The 25,802-nt window shown below is 40.3% G+C and overlaps 1 protein-coding gene across 2 annotated transcripts in view; it reads left to right on the forward strand.

The window, feature by feature from the left end:
* The first annotated feature begins 2,652 nt into the window (after positions 1 to 2,652).
* Positions 2,653 to 25,802, forward strand: part of aplp1 (amyloid beta (A4) precursor-like protein 1) — a 37,835-nt gene continuing 14,685 nt past the window's right edge. For both annotated transcript variants that reach the window (XM_037785756.1, XM_037785757.1), the window contains exon 1: positions 2,653 to 2,911. In XM_037785756.1, the coding sequence (XP_037641684.1) occupies positions 2,846 to 2,911 (66 nt within the window). In that variant the 5' untranslated portion in view covers positions 2,653 to 2,845. The remainder of the gene's footprint in view (positions 2,912 to 25,802) is intronic.

Here is a 25,802-nt window from a genome sequence, read left to right on the forward strand (position 1 = left end):
AGATCAATAAGGGTAGACTAAAAATGAGAAACACCTCTCAGTATAATGCAACACAGTTTATTGCAGGACTGTTGTATTAGACTGCATTACTTTAACCTAGCTGTACCTAATAAACTGGCAACTGAGTGTAATTTATGTATCTTATTTTTCTTACTTACCAATTTTAATCATAATGAGACACACATTTTTATTAATGAAATGATTCTTATTTATTCGAGCAGTTTAACTTTTGAAATAACAAAAATGCTTGTATATTCATAGATGCTGGAATTGTCAGTCAGTGTGAAGGAGTAGGTGTATAGTTTCAGGGGTGGAATGTAACTAAGTACATTTACTCAAGTACTGTACTTAAGTACAATTTTGACATATTTGTACTTTACTTGTGTATTTCAATTTAATGCTACTTTTTACTTCTACTCCACAAATATTTTACTTTTTACTGCACTATTTGACACTTATTTTTACATAAAAAAAAAACACATATATATGATGCAGTGCGCAGTATACAAAGTATATAATCTTGGCTCTACATTGACGAACTACACCACTAAAAATGCTCTTACATGTATTTGGTAGTGATGAAAACAGAATAATGATATTCTTTAACAATATTACACTGTGAAATGAGCCATTCTGCATAATGAGTACTAGCAAGTAAAGTATACTTTTAAAATGTATAGTAGGCCTATTTGAGTATTTTTATACAGTGTATTTCTACTTTTATTTAAGTAAAGGATCTGAGTAATTCTTCCACTATTGTGTAGTTTTAAGAATTTTTTTCATATTTTCAATATTATATTTATTGTTTTTTTTGTTCATTTTGAAGCAACAGAACAAACATTCACAAACATCCCCAATAATAACATTCTTGGTACAAAGAAACTTAACAAACCTAATATTAAAATAAAATAAGCCAGTATAGATACAGTAAAGGAAAAACATATTATATACAAAAAATAGATAAATAAGTAAAATGAATATACACAAGTAAAAAAGAAAAAACAATAAAATTAAATAAAAATCTATTTATATATACATATATATACTGTATACATATATACATACATACACATATACGCACACGCAGTATATACACATACAAAAACACATATACATATAATCAATTTTTTAAAAAAATCAGTGTATAATTCAGTCATCATCCTGTTCTATCTCCCTATTCACAATCAGTTTTAAGAATATTTAATTAGGAAATTGATGTATTTTGTAGGAAAACCATATCAGACAAAAAATATATTATTCACAGCAGAGCAATTTAGGCTATATGTTTTAAAACTTGTGTGGAAGGGATATTATTAAATTAATCTTATTATATAGCAAAGGAAGGGGTCTTACTATATAGTTTTATTCTCTATGACGCAGCTTAAAGGTCCCATATTATGCTCATTTTCAGGTTCATACTTGTATTTTGTGTTTCTACTAGAACATGTTTACATGCTGTAATGTTCAAAAAATCCTTTATTTTCCTCATACTGTCGACCTGAATATACCTGTATTTACCCTCGGTCTGAAATGCTCCGTTTTAGCGCATTTTAACGGAATTGCAACAGAATTACGTTGCTAAGCAACAGCCTGGGTCCATGGTTACTTCCTGTCAGCTGATGACATTCACATACACACTGCAACCAGGAAATAAACTGGGACACATAGAACGTTTACGTTTAAAACTGTGTCAAGTGTCTAAATATTGTACATTTGTGACATCACGAATGAGCAGAAATCGTGACAGCTTGTTTCAAATGCAGAGTTTCTGAATATGGGCTGTGTGTATTTCCCTGTGGATTGAGTGTTTTGATACTTTCATAGTATTTATATAGGACTTAAGCCTGCTTTATAATAAAACAATGTGAAAATCTCACTTTTTTATAATATGGGACCTTTAAACCTTTAATTCTCAAGTTAAAGGTCCCATATTGTAAAACATGAGATTTTCATGTCTTTTTATATTATAAAGCAGGTTTGAGTGATATATAAATACTGTTAAACCATCGAAACACTCAATCCATGGAGAAATACACACAGCCCGTATTCAGAAACTGTGCGTTAGAAACAAGCAGTTAGGACTTCTGTCCGTTTTTTGATGTTACAAATCTACAATATTTAGACAATTTCACAGTTTTAAACGTAAACATACTAAATGTGCCCCCGTTTATTTCCTGTTGCAGTGTATGTGAATGGCATCAGCTGACAGGATGTAAACATGGACCCAAGCTGTTTCCTAGCAACGCAATTCCGTTGCCATTCCGTTGAAATGTACTAAAACGGAGAGTTTCAGAGAGAGCATGAATACAGGTATATTCAGACAGACAGTATGAGAAAAATGATGTGTTTTTTTTAACATAAAAGCGTGTAAACATATCCTAATAGAAACCCAAAATACAAGCATGAACCTGAAAATGAGCACAATATGTCCCCTTTAAAACTGCCATGTTATTTTGTATTTCTGGCTGGATTCTCCCTTTAAACTGACGCAGACACTCAGCAGGCCGACCCACCAGCAGTGCATTCTCCATGCGTCACCACCAGATGTCTCTCTTCACTAAGCCACCGTGAGGAAAGCTGTGTGATAAATACCCGCAGAAACTGGGCTTGGTTCTCTCTGTCAGCCTTCATCCACAGAGACAAATCCCAGGCTGCCATTGGAGAGTCTCGTTGGCGAGAGCGAGCAGGACGCAGACGCAGGAGATATCGCAGGACGGCGAAACGCAGTGTCCATCACTTCTTCTCCAGCTGATGTAACCAGACAGACAGCCTGATACTGGAGGCAGTCATTTAAAAAAGCAACTTCGTTATAATAAAAAAAAAAGAGACAAAAGAAGACGAGAAAATGGGACATACCGCAATACCTATATTGATGGCTGTATTGTCCTACTGCGCGTTGGAAAACGTCGAGGTAAGAAGGAGATTATCTTAACCATTTGTACCCATTGCGCATTTGACTCTCTGTTTATCTGAATGTCGATGTGACTTTTGAACAAAATGCTGTTTATTATAGCTCATGCAGCTGCGCATCCAGCTGCGCCTCTCTCTCTCTCTCCATATTTGCTGACATGCGCCCTTATCTAGGGCAGGTTTTAATTTCTAAATGCATCCTCTGGCTCTGTCCTATATGTCAACAAGAGTAATGGCACACAACGTCAGCAGGAGCGAGAGGATTTTACATGCAAATGCTGTAATAAACGCACGAATGGTATATAGGCTGACATCCGGGATGCAAATATGAGAGGCTTTCATAGAGATGTGGGTTTTACTGCGTCAAGTCTGGGCCTGTGTAGGACATGAAAAAAAAAAATGTGTCACCCAGGCCTTTTTTGCTTCTGTGGAAGGATGGAGATCAAATCCTGTCTCATTGCGTCCCATCTGGCCTTGTCAGAGGAGGAAAATCAGCTTGCATCCGTCCTTTAGAGGGGTGGTGGTGCAGCTCTTGCAGCAGGATGGATGGATGGATGGATGGAGTCATGCATATTCAATGGCTGTTCTGTGTTACATTTGGGCTTCATGACAAAATCAGATTTTCAGTGGATCATGTTAAACCTCTATTTCTAATATATCTTGAAAATGCATGTGAAACCATTCAAAGAGGGGGTGACTTTGATATATCATTGGGCATAGAGTGTGATACTAATGAGAGAGATGTGGGGGTCATCATTTTGGCATCTGTCTCCATCAATAAGGTAGAGAGGAGATAGTGAAAGTAGAGAGAGAGTGACAGATCAATGGGCCGCCAGCTGCATCCTCATCACGACTTACAGCACAGTTTGATGGACTCTTCCTTTTATTTCTCAATAAGTCACCCATCATCTCCCCGCTGTAATAGACCAGAGGCATTCAGGTTGGGAGCATTTGTGTGGTGTAGGAGCAGAGGGTGGTGGTGTTGGAGGTGAGTGTGAGCGTGGAGGGGAGGAGGGATGGAGGATGAGTCATGATGTCCCAGCTGGAGCTGCGTTTCAGGTCAAACGTACTTTTCCACCTGGAGACGAAGAGTGAATGAAGCTGGGAGATGGTTCAGAGTCTCCCCCAAAGTTCCCCATAAGAGGCTTTTGTGAGATGTTTATTTATTAGCCATCTTCCACAGCGAGTCTGTATAAAGCCTCTCCTTTCATTCTGAAATAATTTCACTTCTCTAAGAGCCTTAGTGGGATTACTGCTATGCTGAGGAACAGGCTTTAGCTTCATACAAGGAGACCTGCCCATGAAGGTTTACACTGAAGATTACTCTGCGAGAGGGTTGGCTTGCTGGATTACACTGTGGTATTAGTCCTAATAAAACTGTCAGCTTCCCTTAATTTACTCAACATTCATTCAGCTGAAGTGTGCGAATTGGATAAATTCTCTCTTTTATAGTGTAATAGTTAAATGTGTCAGTGCGTTGGGGTAATCAGAATATAATCAAATTACATTTCCAGACAGTGTTCTGGATTAGTAAAGCCATGATCATTTTTTTTGCTGAAATACAAATTGCGTTGATGCCAGGTTGTCACATATAGCTTTCCCAGGTAGCTCGGCTGCAATAGCACTTCCTGTAGCTGTCGCAGCACCGAGAGCATTTAGATAATTGACATGCTGGACAGTTCCGATACAAAAGGTCATCCATGAAAAGATGACAAGAACAACCACCTTCATGGGCCGCCTGTAAACATCTTTATCATGTAGTCTGACATTCATGGAGCACAGGATGTTTAGATTAAATTAAATTTGTTGGGTTTTGTGTGCCTTTAAGTGGGTTACATGTGCTCTTTCATCTATAATAGGAGTGGGAAATATGGATAACATATCACAGTAAATCACATTATGATACATATAGTAATATAGGGGATATATATATATATATGTGAGGTAATATACTTTTTTTTGTAATATCATTTATCCCCTGAACATATTTGGGCGATTCAAGATACCTTTATTGTTACATCTCAATGTACCGGTATAGGAGAGAAAATGAATTTGTTTTGGCTCCTCGACATAGCAGCATAATAAGAAATTATAAGAAATGATGCTGCTATGAGACATTAAAAGGTAACAATGCAGTAAAATATAATACAATATAATATAATTTAATAAAATAATAATACAGATAATGTGCATATCGTGTGCAAATAAGTGTATAAAGGACTTTTTTACGGCAGTATTAGAGTTTAATATGCATTCTACATGAATGTGATGAAGTACTTTGATATGTCAGGTATTTATAATATTCTGGATTTGCCGAAAACTCAACTTCCACTACTTATTTTGTCCAACTGAATGTTATTATGTCACAACGTACCTACATATATACACAGTAGATATCCTGATAAGCGCTGCCACTAACAGTTATTTTCATTCACAGCCAATACTGATATCTGAGCATTATTTTCTCAATTTCTCAATTAATCCTTTTAAAATGTCAGGAAATGGTGAAAAAGGCTGATCACAATTTCCTGAAGCCCAAGTTGACATATTCAGTCATCTTGTTTTGTCCAATCAAAACTCCTGACCCCCAAAAATACTCAGCTAACTATCAGAAAAGAGTAAGAAAACCAGCAAATGCTGAAGCTTCTGCTCAAAGAAATGTTACTTAAATGACTATTTGATTATCAAAATGGTTGCTGATTATTTCTGTCGATTGTCTAATTGATTAATTACCAAATTGTTTCATCTCTTATTATGATATCAAATACATATAGGCTACTATTATAGAGGACTTTATCGATATCACGCAACCCTATCATGATTACTTTTCTGAGAAATCAATGGAGAAACTGTTAAACTGATAAAACATCAATGTCTTGTTTTGGCTAATCCAGGAAATTAAATAATCTAACAAATCCAAGTACCTCATCATAGTGATGCAAATATGTATTTTAAAAAATCTGATATTGTCATTTGGTGCTGCAACTAACGATTATTTTCATTGTTGATTCATCTTTTGATTATTTCCTTGATTAATTGATTAGTTGTTTGGTCTATAAAATGTCAGAAAATGGTGAAAACTGTCGATCAGTAATTCCCAAAGCCCAAGATGACGTCCTCAAATGTCTTGTTTCGTCCACAACTCAAAGATATTCAGTTTACTTTCACAGAGGAGTAAAGAAACCAGAAAATATTCACATTTAAGAAGCTGGAATCAGAGAATTTTGACTTAGCAGTCCTGGTCATTTATTTACAACGTTGCCTGCAATACAATACAACAGGAGATATTAAAGAAACAGCTGCAGAAATTGTTGGTAAAATCTCTTTAACAGTCCACAAATTCATATAGTCCTGCGTTTGATATCGTCATACCACCCAGGCCTATGCTCTTTAAGATCCCAAACATTAGGGAATCACAATGACATTTGTGAATACTCACTTGTCAACAAAACATAAAGCCAGACTGCAGTTAGTGAGCTCAGTTTTTACAACGAAACCCCCCAACACAGGAAAATCTAATGTATGAAAGCAATCATACAGAGATTGTGTTTTGGTGTAGCCATATTTGATAAAAAAATAAAAAAAGGTAGGATAGGGACTACAGGTATGCTCAGCTTTAGTCAACCAGCTCTGTATTTATCAAGATAAATGACTGCAGTGTGAACCTGAGCCCTCCAGTGACGGAGCAGAAGAAGACCCAGAAACAAAACCCGCCATATCTACAGGTTTCAGCAAATACAGATGGTCTGGGAAAGCATAAAAGGAGGAAGGGAGGGAACATGGAAGGAAAGTGCAGAAGGATAGGAAGCAGGTTTTTAGTACGGCTGAAGATTAAAATAAAAATGGTGAGTCATAAAGTCGCTGTAACCCCCTCCCTTCCTCCCCCCTCCTCCACCACCACGTCCCCACCAACAGCAATTTCAGGCTATGTGCTGGAATACAGCCACACAGATCCATGCACCTCCCACCCCCATCTGCCTCTCAATGCAGCAACACAAGAGGATTTGTTGGGGAAAAAAACAAGAAAAAAAGATAAGGACAACCAGATCTCTCTCTCTCTCTCTCTTTCTCTCTCTCTCTCTCTCTCTCTCTCTCTCTCTCTCTCTCTCTCACACACACACACAGACACTCACACACACACGTACACACTGCCCTACACTCACTTAATTAATTTTAGAGCCAAGAGATAATCGGGTTCCACTAATGGATTCCCGTGCGTTCGCTATTTTCCACTATGTCCGTGTGCCAGTGGGCATAAAACGTACCATTTTGTTGTATCACATGTTTTCTCCTCCCTGTTCTCCATATCTGACTTCCTTTCCATGTTTTTTTTGGAAGTGCAGCACATTCACAGAAGAACCTGGATTAAATCCTGCAGAGTCATTGTGAAATGAGAGCTCCACTTGTACCTGGGGAAAGGAGCAGTAGCAATTAGAGCTGTTGCTAGAGGTGAAAAACTAAAGAATGATGTTAATGCGCCCATTCTTGCAATTGACAACACTGAAGCTTGTACTGCGTGGTTCAGAAGGTTATTGGGGAGGGTTTAACTTCTATTAATCGCTGCTAGTCGTTTAGAGTGTGAATGAAGGAAGTATATTTTGTGTTTGTGTCTCCAGGCATGGAGTTCATCCAGCTTTTCTGCCGAAATAAATTGACATTAATTGCACATTTGCACGGCATCCCCCCGATAGGTTCGGAAAAGCTCTGCCAAATCCTGATTTAGATGATTCAATCTTGTCTTCTGGCCCTTTCTGAAATATTTCAAATTAAGCGTCTCAGCTGGAGAGGCTGTAATTCCCAATTTAGCATTTAATAATGTTTGCTTGCGAGGCTCATCACTTGGTGTCATCTCTGTAACCTGTCACGCATAACCTGCTGCACTGCATTTGATGAGTTCATTTGTTTGGCTTCCCGGACTGCACGGCTGCTTCTAGGTTACACATAATCAAGGACTGGCATTAACTTTCCCAAAGATTACTCTACCTTTCATCATCTACTTACTGAAGGTCACATATAGCATGTATGTAGATTCATTTAAGCCTTGAGTTCTTGCAGATCGAATCTGATTCGTTTGCGCCCCGTGTCTGTTAAAGCTGAAACCCGGGTGGGACTGTGTGGTTCGGATGTGTCTCCTGCGTGTGTCTAGAGTTTGCTCAGTGTCACCTACAGGGATTGAGATACTAGCATAGCCGTCCTGATCGCATCCAGCTGTGGCTCCTCTCCAGAGTCTTGCAGGGCAGAGATATCACTGCAGCCCAAAGGTCCTCGCACCCTGCATAACTGCCACAGTAAGCCTAATGGGTTGGATTTCTGCTGAAAAGTTTAACGCCAAGGCGAAGCGAGATGTTTAGTCCTGCCGCAGCCAGTGGGAGGTTTCAGAGGAGTCCCCCCCCCTCACTCGAAAACATCTGCAGTGTGGCGATAACACTTGTCCTCCATGTTCAGGAGGAAAAAAAAAAGAGAGAGAGAGAGCGCAGTGAAACAGATTGAGGGCCGGTGGAGAGAGAGAGAGAGAGAGGGGATTGCCCTGGCACGGCAGATGATTTGAGAAAGGGAGAGGGCGAGGGAGGATGGAGAGTGTAAGTGATGTAGAGCATGTTGAATGTTATGTGGGTTGCAGGCTGGAGGAGGAGTGCATGCTAATGGAGGGAGCCCAGCCCTAGTGCTGCTCAGCCCGAGCAGCTGGGAGAGCAGAGAGATCCATCTCTGTCATGTACATGTATTCACAGGTGGCCTTGAAATGAGACGAGGGGCAAGAGGCGACAAAAACCCCGTGGCCTGAGCGGAGCGCCGAGTTGTATGAAAGAGGGACTGCGAAAATCCTAATTTCCTTAACGGCCGTGGCTGCGGGGGCCTGAGAGAGCGCGGTGTTGTTGGGTCCACTGAGAATGATCGGGCCCAGTATTAATATTCTACAGGAGAACATCGGGAGCTGTTATGGAGGGAAATGGATGTAGTTTCTGGCAGGTGGTTCTTGCTCTGCCATCACTTTGCACAGCATTGGCAGCAGAACACAAAAACAAAAGCGAATTTCTAAGACATTAATCCAAATGTAACAAAGGTACAGCGGTATTAATGGGTAGAAACCACTCACTCATACACACGCACACAATTAGGTCACACACTTACACAGACAACTCGGAAATACACACACGTTCACCACACACTTGCTGCTTTATAAAGATGGCACGCCGCAGAAGCTGCATCAATTATTGAAGGCCGTGGAAAGGTCTGGGCTCTCGCTTGTCGACGGGGCTTTGGCACTTGTCACGCACCCTCTCAACGCTTCAATGCCAGACAGTCCTCTCTCTTCATGCTACCTGTTTTTTTTTTTTGTTACCCACCCCTTCCCCCGCCCTACAGGTCCACTCCCCACCCTTGCTCTACAGAACACAAAAGAAAATCCCCACCCATGTCTCCTCCTTGCCTCGCCTCCCCCCACCCCCCATCCCTCAGCCTCCCCAGCCACATCCCAAAGGCACTCCTTACCCCTCCCCTACCCACTCGCCCAGACACCACCATCCTCCATCTGCCTTAGCAGCTTTCAGTGGCCAGTGACATCTTTTTACTTTCTTTGTGTGTACTTTGATCATTCTTGAATAATACATGCTCCAAACTCGCCCTTCGTTTTGTTCTTTTTTTTTCTGCACTTTGCTACTCTTGCTTTTTTTTTTTTCTCTTTTCATTCTTGACATTTTCAGACATCTGTCTTTATTTGCACACATATTGTCGCTACGGCTTATAACGTTTTACAGTTTCACGTTTTACGTTTTTTTCAGTTATTTTGTGAGGGTTGTGCTGTTGGTCGCACCCATTTTCACTTAATACATGCCATTAAATGATCTTTTAGTGATTTCCTACATTTCCCAGAATGCTTCTTGACAATCCCCAGACAACTGGTGTGAACTTGTTGTATTCAGCTATGAAGTGTATGTGTAATAGGGTTGTCCCAAATACAATTTTTTTGGGCTTCGAAGTTTCGGGACAGTACATATAACAAATAGTGATATCCGTTTGAGAATAACTAATAATAATTAATGTTGAATATGAATAATGTTGTGGGGTTATTCCTTATTTCATGGGCTATTTTGGGATTTATACATTATTATTACATACTTATGTATAAAAAAACAAACAAACAAAAAAAAGCATTCAAATACTGATTTGGAGGTTGAATACTATGGCAAAGCATTCGGGTCAGCCCTAATATGTAAGCAGCAAAGTTAGCTTGATATTGAATATTGGATATACAATGAGACGCTTTTTTTGTTCTATATTTGAAAGAGAAATTTGATGCAACCAAAAGCATTGCCAGCAGTTGTTTGTTTACCAGTGCTAAAGTGTTTTAGGATGGAATTTATTTATTTTAGAGGAGTGTATATTTCCAGCAAAGGAGTCTCAAACATACCCTCCCTTCCCCTGAGACGAAATGTTCCCAAAGCATTTGACTCGATGCTCAGTATTCAGCAACCCCGGCTTGGGTTCTCCTGCCTCTATTTTATACAGTATATACACAGATGGCTTTCTTACTATAAACAGCCAGACCGGCTGTACGTGCAGCTATAGATGATAAAGAAAGAGACTCAGGTGCTGCTGTGGCTGCTGTTAATCAACAACAATACGACAGATAGTATTCCATTCTTTACTCAGCTCAGGGTCATTGTGCTGGCCAAGGCCAAGCTGCGCCAGTTAACAGCCAATACTCACTCGAGCTCGTCTGACAAATTGGATGCTTCGCAAGAGTTTAGTGGTGGTTTGGAAAAAGACTGTAATAAAAGCACAAATGGAGGTTCCAGGCCTTGGTGAGGGGTCTTTTGTGCAGATTGTTTCAATGATTAAACCATTTCCCCTTCAGTTGGACACTCTGTGGAGACTTCATGGCCTTAGGAAATGAGATAACACTAATATTTAATCTACTGAGTGATTCTGCAGCACAGACTGGCAGACTGCACCGCCAGCACGCATTATCTCACTAGAGTGGCCCGGTCGAAAATAACACTGAGAGGGCTAAAGCAAGACAGGACATGTCAGCCCCGACATGATCTCAGTTATCATTAGTATTTGTTGTCAGGGGATTTGTCAAACTGCTTTCTACTTACCAAATGTAAAAGTGCTCGTTCAGGTAATTCAAATTTGTACACATCCCATCTTTTGTAATAGTGGGCGTACTTAACGGAAGTCTTGGAAGGACAGATAGTTAGTGAAGACGATTAAAGCAAAATGGAAAGATAATCTGTTGTGTTGTAACACGCAGGCTGTGCGGCCCTGAAGCAGAGGAATCAGAGGAACATGTGACGAATCATTTAGTCAGCTACTTAGTCACCACACTGAGATTGAGTGGGATCATCCAAAGCAATACAATACAATGCTGTCACTGATAGTGGCGTAATAAGACTAGATTGTTAAATATGGTGTATTATATTAACTGTATTTATCTTGTTTAGTAGCATTGATGTATTGTATTATATTGTATTATATGATATTACATTTACAGCCGTGACTAACAATCATTTTCTCAATATTAATCTGTAGATTGTTTTTGCAATGATTCGACTAAATGTTTAATCTATGAAAGAATCTATAAGAGAATGACAATGCAGTGATTAAAAATACTTTTCATTTGTGCAACCATCAGTCCAACCCAAAGAGTTTACAGTCATGTGAAACATGTAAAAAAATACAAGTAGCAAATCTTCACATGTGAGAAGCTAAAACCAGCAATTCTTTTTGCCATTTTTCATGATAACTGACTTGTTATTGATACTCAAAATAATTGGGGATTCATTTTTTGTCAACATACTAACCTTGGTATTCATATTTAATTTTTTAGATTATAATAATGTTGTTAATTGTATCAGATTTTTTTGCAATGATTTGAGTAAATGTTTAATCTATGAAATAATCCATAAAAGAAAAATCTCAACTTCCCAGATCCCAAGATAGCGATTAAAAATACTTTTGATATGTAAACCCAAAGAGTTTATAGTCATATGAATTAGGGCTGTCACAATATTAGATTTTCACTACATGATTATTGTGGCCAAAATAATTCACAATAACAATATTATTGAGATATCTATAGAAAATTTGGAGGGGGGAAAAAAGAATAATAATGCTATCAGTCAAATTCCTCTTTAACTTTGTGTGTTTTGTTTCTTTTTTAGGAAAATGAATTACACTCAAAATACGATTGTAGGGAGATGGAGAGAGAGTTACCATAACTGTATATATACAATTATTTAAGAGGTGCTGGATTATTTACACAATATTATCATATATGTATAATTAACATGATATCCATATATAATTTTGAAATATCATGGTTATCGTCAATACTGGTATATCGCGACACCCCTGATATGAAACATAGAAAAAGGAGCAAATCTTCACATGTGACAAGCTAAAACCAGCAAATTTTTCTTTTCTCTCTCTCTCTTTTATTATTAATTGATAATTAAAATAGTTGCAATTAATTTTTTTGTGTTAATTTTTAGATTATAATAATGTTGTTAATTATATCACTTTGAAGTCACATGTGTATTCCTGCTGTCTGGAGGTCAGATGCCTCTAGGGCATTGTTGTTAACATTGTTTTTTATTATCAGTTGAAATGATTTCATTTGCACTGCTATATAATTAGACGTTATTGGCATAGTAGACACATTTCTACAATATTTTAGGGGAACCATTAAAGTTGTTGCTCGCTTTAAAGAGAGTCAATAAGCTCAACTCAGCAGGGCCCAGTATTGCTTTAGTAATTTAAGTGGCATGTAAACAACCAGCAGACAGTGATAAGGAAAGCTAACCAACCATTAAGCCGGCGATCAGCGACCTGCCGAGGATAGAGAGTGGAACCAAACATATGGGGACTCTTTCATGTGAGAGAGAGAGAGAGAGAGAGAGAGAGAGAGAGAGAGAGAGAGAGAGAGAGAGAGAGAGAGAGAGAGTGACATGCTTGAAATTCTGTAGGGAACCAGTTGCTACGGTAACAGGGAAGGTAGCCGGCTCCTGTGGGTGGTGTTACCATGGTAACCACCCTCAGTGGCCAAGTGATGCTGAGAGAACGTAGAGGAGGGGGGCTAAAAAAAATGTGTGTTTACGGGTTCGATGGGAACAAGTGAGACAGATGAGGAGGATGGCGAGTGAGCAGAAAGCTGCTGATGTTAAATGTGAGAGAGCGACGCCAGTCTATACGCCGCGCACTATTTCATCAAGTTTGTTTCAAGCTTGATTTTTTTTTTTTTTTTCTTTGCCTTGTACAAGCCGGTCCCAGCGGGCCGCAGCATTAGGCGTTCATCCTGCTGTTCAGTAACAGAGCACCTCATTAACATGAACAGTAGGCCAAAGATGCTGTGTGCAAGGGCAGCGTCCTCTCTGAGAGACCTGGGAGGAGGTTATAACCTCAATATGTCTTTGCAGTTTGTTGGGCTAAAGCTAGCCATGCTGGGCTCTTTCATCAGCGATGGTGTACTGACCTCCCACCGGGAGTTAAAGACCAGTTTGTTCTCACTGTGGCGATACCACATGCCTCTGAATTAAAGCCATGAACCAACATGCTTTAACGTTAAGTTAAATGTTACATACATACATACTGTACCATCATATGTATAATGTATTGTATGTGGTATGCTGGGCCACAATTATAAAGATCAATTATTGCTTTTAGCTTTCTGGTCACACCCCCACCTCAACAAATACATATAATAATGATGTTAATACAAACAGACAACCACTCTGCCTCTACCTCTCGTTCTATTTGTGAGGCTCACACTACATATATATATATATATGTATGTATATAACCTCAGAGCCTCATTTCCATGAGATGCATCTGCTAGACAAGCTCCCAGGGGAGCTGGCACGATGTGATCAGAATTGTATATGTGCATAAATCAGAGACAGAAGGAAAGAGATATATGAATGTTTTAACCTCCCTCTCTCCTCTGTCACCGCCTCTCCCCCTATATTACTATTACTATTATATATGTACACTCATTTCAGCACGGTTTTATTTATTTGACATGCTGCAATCTAAAAGACTCAATTGCAATCATAAAAAAAAGATATAAAATACTCATACAGCAGAAACAAGACAGATTAACAGCTCCTCGTTTACATTTTTTTGTGCTGTTAAAGCACAGACAGCGTCAGAGGTCATAAATCATATGGATTAAATGCATCCATGTCCCAATAGGACTCATAATTTCCTGAAAAGAATATGAAGTTGACAGATTAAGTTTTACTTAAAGCTGCAGTGGGTAGAAATGGTTAAAAAAAATATGATTCAAAAAAGTTATTTTTATAAAACGGCCACTATATCTTGACGGTAGTGCATGAGACAGATAATCTGTGTCCTCCGGTGCTCCTAATGGCATCTGCAAGATTTCACAGACCGGAGGAAAACAACCAATCAGAGCCGAGCACTCGCAAACTCCGAACAAACGGTCAAACTAGGCAGCGCTGATCAAATATGAATCAATATTCTGTTACTATAATGCTTATTTCTTGCCTCAAATGTTTTCAGAAACATCTTATTTAGCTGTAAAATGAGAAAGCTTGTGTCCTGGTTGAGATCAGTTGAGGAAATATCAAGCACCGCCCACCAGCAGGACCACAGCCAATAGGAACGCTTTCTCTCTGAAATGACCTGTGATTGGTCAAAGTCTCCCGTCACAGGCTAGACTTTTTAAAGCCTGAAAACAGAGCCATGAGGAGGTGCAGAAGTCTAGTTTTCTCTAAAAACACTTGAATTACAATATGCTGAAATGTTATTATGGAATATTTGCCCAATTATGCCAAAAACGTTCTGCCTACTGAAGCTTTAAGAGATTTCAATGTGTTTCCTTCCTGCAAGATTCACTCCAAACCGTTAAAACTGATCATTAAACGTTTCACTCTATTGGCAGATTCCTTTACATGTTTTAACAAGCACAAGATGCAGTGTAGACAGATCTGTACCAACTATGTGCAATGCTCAAGATGTGCATGAAGTGACAGGAAAGTTAAAGCAGAAGTGGGGGAGAGATGACATGCGGATCCAGAGGAGAATACCCTGGAAGAAAGACTTCAGTACGGATCGGCTGCAAAGACAACAGAGTCAAAGGCAGAGTGAGCGGCAGCAAAGGCGCCGAGTGTGAGATAAGAAGGAAGCAAGAAGAAGCATCAGATCTTATTGATGCCGGCTGCCTGCTGTTTGTCAGGGAGGCCGTAGGAAGACAGTCTGTCTTTAAGTGGATCAATTATTACTGTCTTTTAACCTAAACATGCCCTCATTTAGGCTTTGAGATCCCCTTAATCTACTTAAAACACGCTCAAGGGCATTATGTTATTGCTTTAAGACCTCCAGCACACTCTTGTCCGATACCTTACTCTACTCCTGTGAATAAAGTCATCATCTGCAAATATGTCCTCGGTCTGAAATTGAAAATCGTGTTACTTCCTTTAATCTCCATTAACCTGCTAAATTCGGGATTTGGTTCCAGGGTGGATTACCAATTCCAGAGATCCAGCTCAAAGCCAGTCTGTCAGTCATGTAAATGAGGCGCGCTCAAAACAAGCAAAACAAAAAAATAAAATGCTGCTCTTGTACTGTTGTGGTCTCAGGATAATGATAATTAGATATTTTTATGCAAATTTTGTTTTTAATCATTATAATGTTGCTTATCAGAGAAAGGCAACAATAGCCTGTAGAGAATCATTTTCTTAGTTCTACAGTAGCTGCACTTGCTAATAGAAAATGTGAACCCTTGAGTCCCAGATATGACTCGAGCCTTTTGAATGCATTTACCATATAAATACAGATTTGGAAAGCTTGTTTGCATTGTGTCAATCTCAATCTGCCTGCAGAAAAATCCCTGATTCAGAGGCAATTGTGTGTCGACATTAGGATGTTTCAGATGGACCTGCAGTGCTCAAATCTCCGCTAAGCCTTTGATTCCTTCAATCCCCCCAAGGTAGCTCTTCAGCTTGAAATCATATCTGCAGGCTCACAGTGTTTGGCATTACCATGTTGGCATTCCCATGTTGTGTTGCTTAACTGTGAAGGAGGTTCAGCGGTGTTATGTAACAGCAGAAATTTATCAACAATGCTATAAACCAAGAAGACGAAATCATTTCAGTTTTGGCTATGTGGAGGAAGCAGCTCTCTGGACTCTCTGTTCTTCTGGCTGGTTTTATTTATGAAACATTACTATTACGCAGTTGTTTGTCTCCCACATATTTTCAGGAGGCGGTGGCATAGAGAGGATCGGGAAAATGACAAACTGCGCTTTGTGTTTTTTTGTCCTTTATGGAGAAAAACACGCACAGTGTGGCGTCATTATGCTGCGTGACTCAGAAGAAGCATTTGTTGAAATGTGGGTGGAACAGAGAGGAAGACATGCAACTAAGTTCAGCCTTCTCTCCTCCTTCTCACAATCATTTGTTTCATTCAGAATATTGCTTAATGCAGCCTTTTACACAATTCTGGGAGCACCACACATCTGTGGGAGTTTCCTGTTCAGTTCCTCTGATTGTATTGGACGTTTCTGAAGAAGTGTTATCGTCGCTGCTGCTGAAAGGCAGGATGTTTTAAAAAAAGCTCACAGGAAACACAATCTGTAACAATATTTCCTGCATAATGGGAGTAAAATTCAGGTGTGTGTGTATTATGGAGTGTATTATAAAGAGAGAGAAGGGGAAGAGAGAAGCAGGATGTGTGTGTGAACATGATATTTATGTATATATGTGTGTGAACATGATATTTATCATGAGTCATGTGAGTCCCTCCTGGGATAAGGTCTCTGTTCCTGTGGGTATGGGGCTTCTGATGAGTCCCATGGTGCTATCGTGCATCAGGGGGATCTGTATCCAACTAAGGTCACATGATTCCTGGAGGAGTTATCGACCTTTACAGAAGAGAGAAAGAGTCTCTTTATCAGCCTGTAGAGTGCTAGTTGGAAAGATATAGGCTAAAACCTTGAGAAAGGATATATATACAGACCCCAGTGAGTAAACATACTCCTAAATAACCGTGATCATGAAATGGTTGGCAATACCAGCCTCCGGATCTATGGAGTCTCTTGCAGCAATGCCATCTGACATGTCCTGTATTTTAAGCTATACTTGAAATGAAATCAAATATTGGGAGCTGGTTTTGGCTGCTGTAGCAGACCTAGATGAACCCTGGTGATTACGGGGCCATCTGCTCCCAGTGTGCCCAGCTGGAGGCTGGACCGCTGTAATCTGGACTGATGAAGCCCGGTTTAGAGAAGGACGCGCTGTTTGCACATCTCTGCAAACCGAAAAGCCTCCGTCAGTAATGGCTGGCGATCGAGTATCAGTTTAATATGCAATAAGTAACATTACAGCCATATGTGGTTTACAGTAGGAAGCTATAGGACAATACATAAAACACAATGCAATGTTTTCCACTCTGCCCATCAGTCTCTTCTGAATAGAAAATGAATGGCTTCAATTAGCCATTAGTCAGAGATGTATAATAATGAGTGTCAATGTGCTGAGCTAACCTGCTCTATCCTCCTTTGTCCCCTCTGCGCCATGAGAGTCTGGCAGACTAATGTTGCTACTCTCTAATAACTACATGCCACACCAGGAAGAGGCCTGATGGAGCCTATGAATAATTAACCAACATGATTACAATGATGAATGCTCCCAAATCTCTCTGGCCATTTAGCACTGGCCTAGAGAGGGAGGGAGGCCAAACAGCAGAGTGTCAGGCATTGTGTGAAAGCTGTTAGGGAGGGAGGGGGCAGACGAGAGAGATATCAAGGATAGGGCGGCCGGGGTGGATCGAGCTCAGCCTTGAGAGGAGGCGGAGAGAGAATACAGAAAAGAGTGAAGGAGGGGCCCGGAGAGCAGGAAGACACCCACTAGTCCGCCATCTGTGCTGCAGAGGAGCACAAAGACGTGCTCAGGAAGGCCTGTTTGTGTTTCATACATGCATGGGTTAGCATCGATGAGGCCCATTTGTACGTGGGTGTGTTCTCTACACGGGTGATGGAAAGTGGCCAGTCCACAATGTTCATACGAAATCATGAGCAACCAGGCTTTTCACACCAGGAATGACAAAGCTCATAGTTTGCACGGTAGAAAGATTGAAGTAATTTGTGTTATAAATTGCATGCATCACCAGCATAACATAATGCGTTTTCTATAGAAAATATAATGACTCGAAGTATGTAAACTCCAGCAACATTTGTAGTATTGAGCCTGGATCGTCAGATCCTGGATTTTTACAGGTTGTTTTGTCTGTGTGATGTATGGCTGTTTGATTACATTGTCACTACATAGTGTATTTCGGTTAGATGGGATATCCCAGATCCCTGTTGCTAAGTAGGGATTAGCTCCTCAGGGGTCTGATGTCTCTAGTTAATTATCAGGTGTCAAGCAAGCTCCCTACAATATATCTCCGACCGGAGAGTCTGTATTTACGTAGTCTACTTTCAAGTTAGGTATGTACCAAAGTGTTTTACAGAAATACATACACACAAGGCACGTACCTCAGGTAATTTAGAGCGTGTATGATAACAAAGGAAGCATAGAACAAAGGTAATTATAGATCAATTAAACTTAGAAAAACATGAAAGGATAAAGCAGGATCAAAAACACAATGAATCACAATTGTATGCAAGGGAATGAAAATGCTTTTTAAGTGAAAACAAAGGCCCCATGTGACTGTGTGGTTGTGCTGCTCCATGCTCCGAGCACTAAAAGACATCTACTTGGAGCCTCCGATGCATTTATGGCACGGTTCTCTCCAATGTACAGTCTGGCAGCAACTTGTAAAAGGTGACAAATGATGGGTGGGCTCCTCCCCTCCGCCTCTACTGCTCTGGCTTGCCTGCCAGGGCCGGGAGATTGCATCATTACAGAGGATGAAGTCATCCTGCAACATAAGGGTGGAACAGGTGCTGAAAATTTAATTAGAACAGGGTGGAAGATGCTGGGGGAACATGTAAATGTACGGGCCCAAACCCAGCCCTAAAGTATTTATGTTGTAAGATCATATCTGTTGAGGCTCTTATTTTGGGTGCTCCTGCACTGCAGCATCATTTACTAGAGGGATATCTGTGAAAATATAATTAACCGACCGTTATTATTATATCTGCACTGGCTTTTTCCGCAACTTCTGGTACGGTACACACAGCGCGTCTCTGTGGGATCACTTAGTTTCCTTGTGATGCTTTCTGCTACGGCAATTGTGGAGGTGCACGTGTGATTACAAAGTGAGGCATCACAGTCAGTGTGTAGCGGATACGGAGAAGCAGATGAGAGAAAAATAGAGTTTCAAGGGAGCAAACGGAGGCAAAGAACCTGGGAAATAGGCAGAAAGCCAATCGATGCTTTATATCACCAGGTTGTTATTAATGATGCAGCATTCTCTGCAGCGGGGAGCTGTCAAGACTCTGCGCTGTCTGCCTGTTCAGCCTCATCAGCACTAGGACATGATATGTGGGACTCAGGATGGTTCAACAGTGCTGCCTTACCAAACCCCCTCCCTCTTCCATGCTAGCAGACTGTACCGCACAGAGATGCTTCAGTACACTCCAGTATTTTCTCACTGAGACATGGAGAGCTGTCCTTTACTAGAGAAGAAGTGTAATTGTTGACAGATTGTGAAGCCAACTGGATCAGTGTGCCTCAGCTCCTGATGGAGACGCTCACACCACGACACCTCTTAACACTCTGAAGTCGAAATGGCATCAAAATGGAAATCGGGTACCACCGAGACAAGGAAAATATTTGTCTCGTCAGTCTAAAGGGAATTACAGCTATAAATTGTAAATATAAAACACGAACAAAACAGCTTTATCAAGGCAGGAGAATGTGATTCAGTCACTGTAGCAAAAGCTATATTTAGCTGTGAATGAAAGCTTAATCCTTCACCACAGAGGACTATTGTCTGTGTCTATTTAATCTATATCTCGTGAATACACCAACGTGTCTACTAAAGACCCCAAAGCATTGTGAGAAAAATACGTTTTGCTCTTTGGATTTTTGTAAACGTTACCGTCCTGCTTTGGTTAAATTAAGAACATTATTTAAAAAAGCACATTTTCAAATAATGCTTAGTATTATTGTATGACTTACTTAAAGTCATTACAATACATTGCGTGGGATCCATGAATGTCTGTACCAAATTTCATGGTAATCATTCCAATAGCCAGAAATGTGAACCTCATGATGGCGTTAGAGGAACAGTCATAAAGTCACTAGGCCAGACCAAAGTAGTGGACATTGCCAGCCATATATCCACATGGCTCAATGTATAATAATAATTTATTGTTATTCACCTTAGGTGCACTAATTGGTAAGTTATATGAGAGTCAGTTTGTTGTGTATACGTATGTCTGTAAATCTTAGGAAATAAAGCAGGTGTCCATCCATCTATTATCTGTAACCGCTTATCCTATTCAGGGTCACGGTGGGGGCTGGCGCTGATCCCAGATCAAATTGGGCGAAGGCGGGGTGCACTCTGGACAGGTTGCCAGACTATCACAGGGCTGACACATAGAGACAGACAACCATTCACACTCACATTCACACCTACGGGCAATTTAGAGTCAACAATTAACCTAACCTGTATGGGAGGAAGCCGGAGATCCCAGCGAAACACGGGGAGCATGAACATGCCAACTCCACACAGAAGGGCCTCAAGCCGGGTTTGAACCTGCGATCCTCTTGTTGCGAGACAACAGTGCTAACCTTGCAGTGGGTGTGTGCAACAGATATATGTGACATTTAGATTTCTTTTTATTGTAAACAACGGTTAAGGTTAGGATAGGTCGTCGGGCAGCGAGTCTCGCAAGAGTTTTTGCAATTTGTTACTTTATGGGCACGACCCCTTAACTTCCTTGCCATCGTCTCTCTTCAACGGCCTCTCTGGACCCTCTTTTTCAATTTTCCAATTGGCCATTTTGCTCTTGGTTAACTGACCGATTTGCCATTCAAACAATATTAGTGACTTGGCAGATCCTCTCCACAACCAAGCACATTGAGTTGATTTTACAGAAATAACAATGATATGTGATCTAGGGCTTATGCATGACAGACATAATACAATTAATTGAAAAGTACATTTAATGGTATTCTTAGCATTAATTGCCTGGCTTAATTATAAAAGCTTTATATTTTAGTGTAATGCGGTAACTAAGGTTCCATGTGACTAAACATCATCAGATAAAAAAGCAAATGAAAACAGTATGTTCTTGAAACAAGTACAGTCAACACAACGTTTGCTGGAATGAAATCAGGCTTCTATCGTCATGCCCGGGTTCAAGCACAGTCTTGCCAGATGTTTCCCAGAATCCTAAGTATTGCATCAACTGATTTCCCAAGTCTGTGTTTCTTTTTCTGAAGCACTAAAAGCAAAACCAAAAGCAAAATAAATTTTGATATAAAAAGGCCTGACGCATGCTGATGACAGCTTCTGTTATTGCTTTGAGAATACAATGACACAGTACAATGAAAAGCCTACAAAGGCGCAGTGTGGTATTCGCACGGCGGAACAGAGTGGGTCTATGTGACGTCAGTCCCTGAGCGTTTATGAAATGCTGATTCTATGGCTGTGTGTAGTGGCGACCAGCGCGTGGAGACCCAGAGAAGTGTACATCTTAAAACAGTATTTCCTATTAGGGGTTATCACAAGAGGGAGATCTAATCTGGTCCCAGATCAGGCTGGAGGCTGGGTGTGCGGCCTTGCCGTGCTGGAGGTCAGGGCCTCGGGCTCCTGATGGACTGCTATTGATTGGGGGGAACGTGACGATACAGTTGCAGTCGCTCAGCATTGATTTTCTGCGAGTGCAGTAGTGGAGAGCAGGCAGAATGAGAGAGCCGGACCAGGGGGAGCTGCCAGGTTATCTTCTCAAATATCCGGAAGTATTTTTTTCTTTGTGGCACTGACCTTCCCTGAGTCAAAGAGATATATCTATTTAGACATTAGCTCAGCAGCTACACTAGACGGACTGTTTCAGCAGCTTCAGCAGTGTTTTCCTGTGCTCATCCAATACTCCAATTCAGCACCATCAATAACTCACACTGTCATCCAGTTTTCTAGGAAAATATAACATTTCATTCTGTCAAACTAGAAATAAGAGTCTAAACGAAACAGTAAGGCTTTGTCCGAAATCGCATAATGTGCACTACATACCTAATATGTGTACTATCATTCAACATTTTTGTGTGAATAAACAGCAGTATGTATCTAGTCGGACGCACCGAGCAGTAATTTACATCGTCACTTCCGGAGAGCCTCCTTGCCGGTTGGAGGGGCGTAACCACGGTAACCGATGCCAACTTCATGTGACCGAAATGATGATTTGTGAGAATCAAAGTCTGAACTATATTATGCATAGCAAAGTGAAATATTATACCTACACTTAAATTGAAGCGTTATTGATGTTACAGAGCTGTTTGTCAACGTCTGTTATGAACGTTGTCAGCATGTTAGTATGGAATTTTGAACGCAACCTAATTGTCTGTGTGAACTTACTAAATCAACAATTTTCCAAAGCACACTCTAGTTATTTCTAATAGGGCTCTCAATCGATTAAAATAGTTCATCGCGATTAATCGCAAATTAATCACACATTTTTTATCTGCTCAAAATGTACCTTAAAGGGAGATTTGTCTAATACTCTTATCAACATGGGAAAGAGGGCAAATATGATTGCTTTATGTATGTATATATGTATTATTGGAAATCAATCAAAGATCAAAGAATAAAGACATTTCCCTCACAAATGTTCTTTTTAATTTATAAGGGACATGTTATGTTTTATACCTCTGGTGAATATAATCCAATCAATCTTATTTCCACAGATGTATTTTGTATATACAGTTCCCTTTGTTAACACCTTCACTTATCAGCTCCGTTCTCTTTATACATCCAGCTCCATCGGGGCCGTTTGAATGCATTTAACATAAATGTCAGTATATGGGTGCTCTAAAGTTGTAGCGTCGACCCATTTGACCACGAAGATGAGAGTGATGGCCAGCTCGACCGCACGTTACCGCAATACGATAACGTTTCCTGTCCATGACAGAGTTAGCATGCAGCTTTAGCCGTGATGTCTTGCTCTGCTTTCCCTGCAATGTGTGAAACCCAAAGTGTTTCCATACTTCACTGGATGTGTAGTGTTTACCACTTTGGATTTAACATGGGAGGGTGCAGGTCGTATCCACGCAGACCCTCCACCATTTTATGCTTTCTAGTTTCGGCTCGCTGCGGTTTGTTTTGGTTGACGGATACGGAACGGATATGACGTCACATTACTCAGACTACAACAATAAAAGCAGATATATTGATTCTGGCATTAAAACATCTATTTCAACATCATAAAAAAAAAATCGTGATACATAGTGAATAGTAAAAAGTTATTTGGTCATTTTCTTTTTAAATGTTTCTTGCTCTTTATTGGCATAAAATGTACCAAAACAGTAGAAAGCAGGCCAGATGTGAGGACGTGTTGGAGTTGCTCCTGTGGATGATTCAGGATTACTGGACTCTTATGGTGTCTCACTGAGTTACATGGAAGAACATCTGGAATGTTGTGACTGTAACTGAGCTGATTCAGAGCTGAAGCAGCCAGGGCTGTATATTTATTAGTGGGGGGCTCTGGCTGCTGGTTCATTACCTAAACTGTAGAGATGCAAACTTTCCCTTTTAATATTTTGAGATAAATTGCTAAAATTTAACTTTGTGGTTTCACAATATAAAATACAGTTCTATTCAAACTAGGGCTTTCAGTCGATTAAAATATTTAATCACGATTAATCGCACGGTTTTTATCTGTTCAAAATGTACCTGAAAGGGAGATTTGTCAAGTATTTAATACTCTTATCAACATGGGAGTGGACAAATATGCTGCTTTATGCAAATGTATGTATATATTTATAATTGTTAATCAGTGAACGACACAAAACAATGACGAATATTGCCCAGAAACCCTCACAGGTACTGCATTTAGCATAGAAAATATGCTCAAATCATAAGATGGCAAACTGCAGCCCAACAGGCAACAACAGCTGTCAGTGTGTCAGTGTGCTGACTTGACTATGACTTGCCCCAAACTGCATGTGATTATCATAAAGTGGGCATGTCTGTAAAAGGCGAGACTCGTGGGTACCCATAGAACCCATTTACATTCACATATCTTGAGGTCAGAGGTCAAAGCACCTCTTAGAAAATGGCCATGCCATTTTTTCCTCTCCAATATTTCCCCTGTGGAGCGTTATTTAGCCTCCTTCCTGATGAGCTAGTATGACACGTTGGTACCAATGGATTTCTTAGGTTTTTTAGTTTCATATGATAGCATTATCTTCACTCTAGCTTTAAATCTGAGCCCACTATAACCTCCGAAAGATCGATTGCAATAATGCGTTAAAGAAATTAATGGCGTTAAAACAAATTTGCGTTAACTTTGACAGCCGTAATTTTTTATGTTTTCCATTTCTTCTAAGCAGCCATTGTTTCCATTCATTTAACTGTGGGGTGATCATTAACTTGCAGGGACATGAAGCTTGCTTGAGATGGGTAATCCATCACACCGAAGTTGTCAGCAAGTGCTGACAGCCAAAGCTTTCGAACTGGCTACAAAACAGCATTGTTTTAGAGAGCAACATCGTTGAAAAACCCAGAAGGCAAACAATGGGAAAATATGCACAACAAGAAAAGGAAAATTTTGTAGCATTTAAAAAATGAGTTATGTTCAAAGAGTGAATCTATCCTGTAGCATGTTGACTGTCTCAAGCGACTTCGTAATCCTCTGATAATTTATATTGAAACAATATTAAAATGGAAAAAACCTACGGCCTATAAAGTAGGAAAATACATTCATAAATCTAAAAGACTCTGCTATGCTTTGGGAAATGGTCAGCAGTAATGAAAAGTAGATCCGTAATTTGTAAGAAATCTGCAAGGACATGCAGAAACACAAGCTCCTCTTAGCATAATTAGAATGCATAGACAGCTCAGGGCCTTTTATATTTATTGTACATTTACTCAAAAGGGTTTTATATATTTATTTTATTCTGTATGAATTTTAATTAGGACTTCAAACACTTGAGCTCCGGTCGGCCAAAGCAGGGCTTCCCTTTGATCAGGCGTCACTCTCCCATATTTTATCTCCCCCGTTTCTCCCCTTTGGGCAACTTCCTTCTAATTGGCTCGGCGTTGCTCGTCCTATCTGTCGTCAGTGGGTCTATATCTCTGTCTGTCAGCGCAGATGAAAGGATATGGGCTATACATAGGCTCCGGGGCGCGGGATGCCTTCTTGAGGAGTTTCAGGGCTGGACAGTAAACATTAACGCATGTTCTCTACCATGAGTGTTACTGTCAAATGATGCACTGAGATATCTTTTACTTGCGCTCAGTGACCTGCTGGAGACGGGGTGTGCGTGTGTTCGGTAAACAGTTAATTTTTTGCACCATAGATGACTCAGACGTCCAGTGGAACATGATATGCTTTTGCACTTTATCGGGAATTTTGAGCTGCTGTCACATTTTCCGAAAAAGATCTTGTTTTGTCCGTGAAGACAGATGAAGTCCTTGTTTGTACTGTTCATAGAGCTTTTTTCCTCCTAACCCCTCCCCTCCTTTATTCCTCCCTGGACTCTCTCTCTCTCTCTCTCTCTCTCTCTCTCTCTCTCTCTTTCTCTCTCTCTCTCTCTGTGCTGTGTGTTAATGTAGTGAAGTGGCCCATCGGTCAATGAGCTTGTATTAACACCTGACTCCCAGCCCTAGCTGCTGTTTCTTCCTCTACGTGGGCTCCCCTGGGCCCTCCCTCAGGCAGAGGCAACATATCCCACGATCAATAACAGCATCCTAGAAGGCCGCTGGAGGAGGAGGGGAAAGAGCGGGGGGACAATCTTTTACATACTTGTAAATTTTTG

Source organism: Sebastes umbrosus, chromosome 11 (genome assembly GCF_015220745.1).
Source record: "Sebastes umbrosus isolate fSebUmb1 chromosome 11, fSebUmb1.pri, whole genome shotgun sequence".
Taxonomy (NCBI): domain Eukaryota; kingdom Metazoa; phylum Chordata; class Actinopteri; order Perciformes; family Sebastidae; genus Sebastes; species Sebastes umbrosus.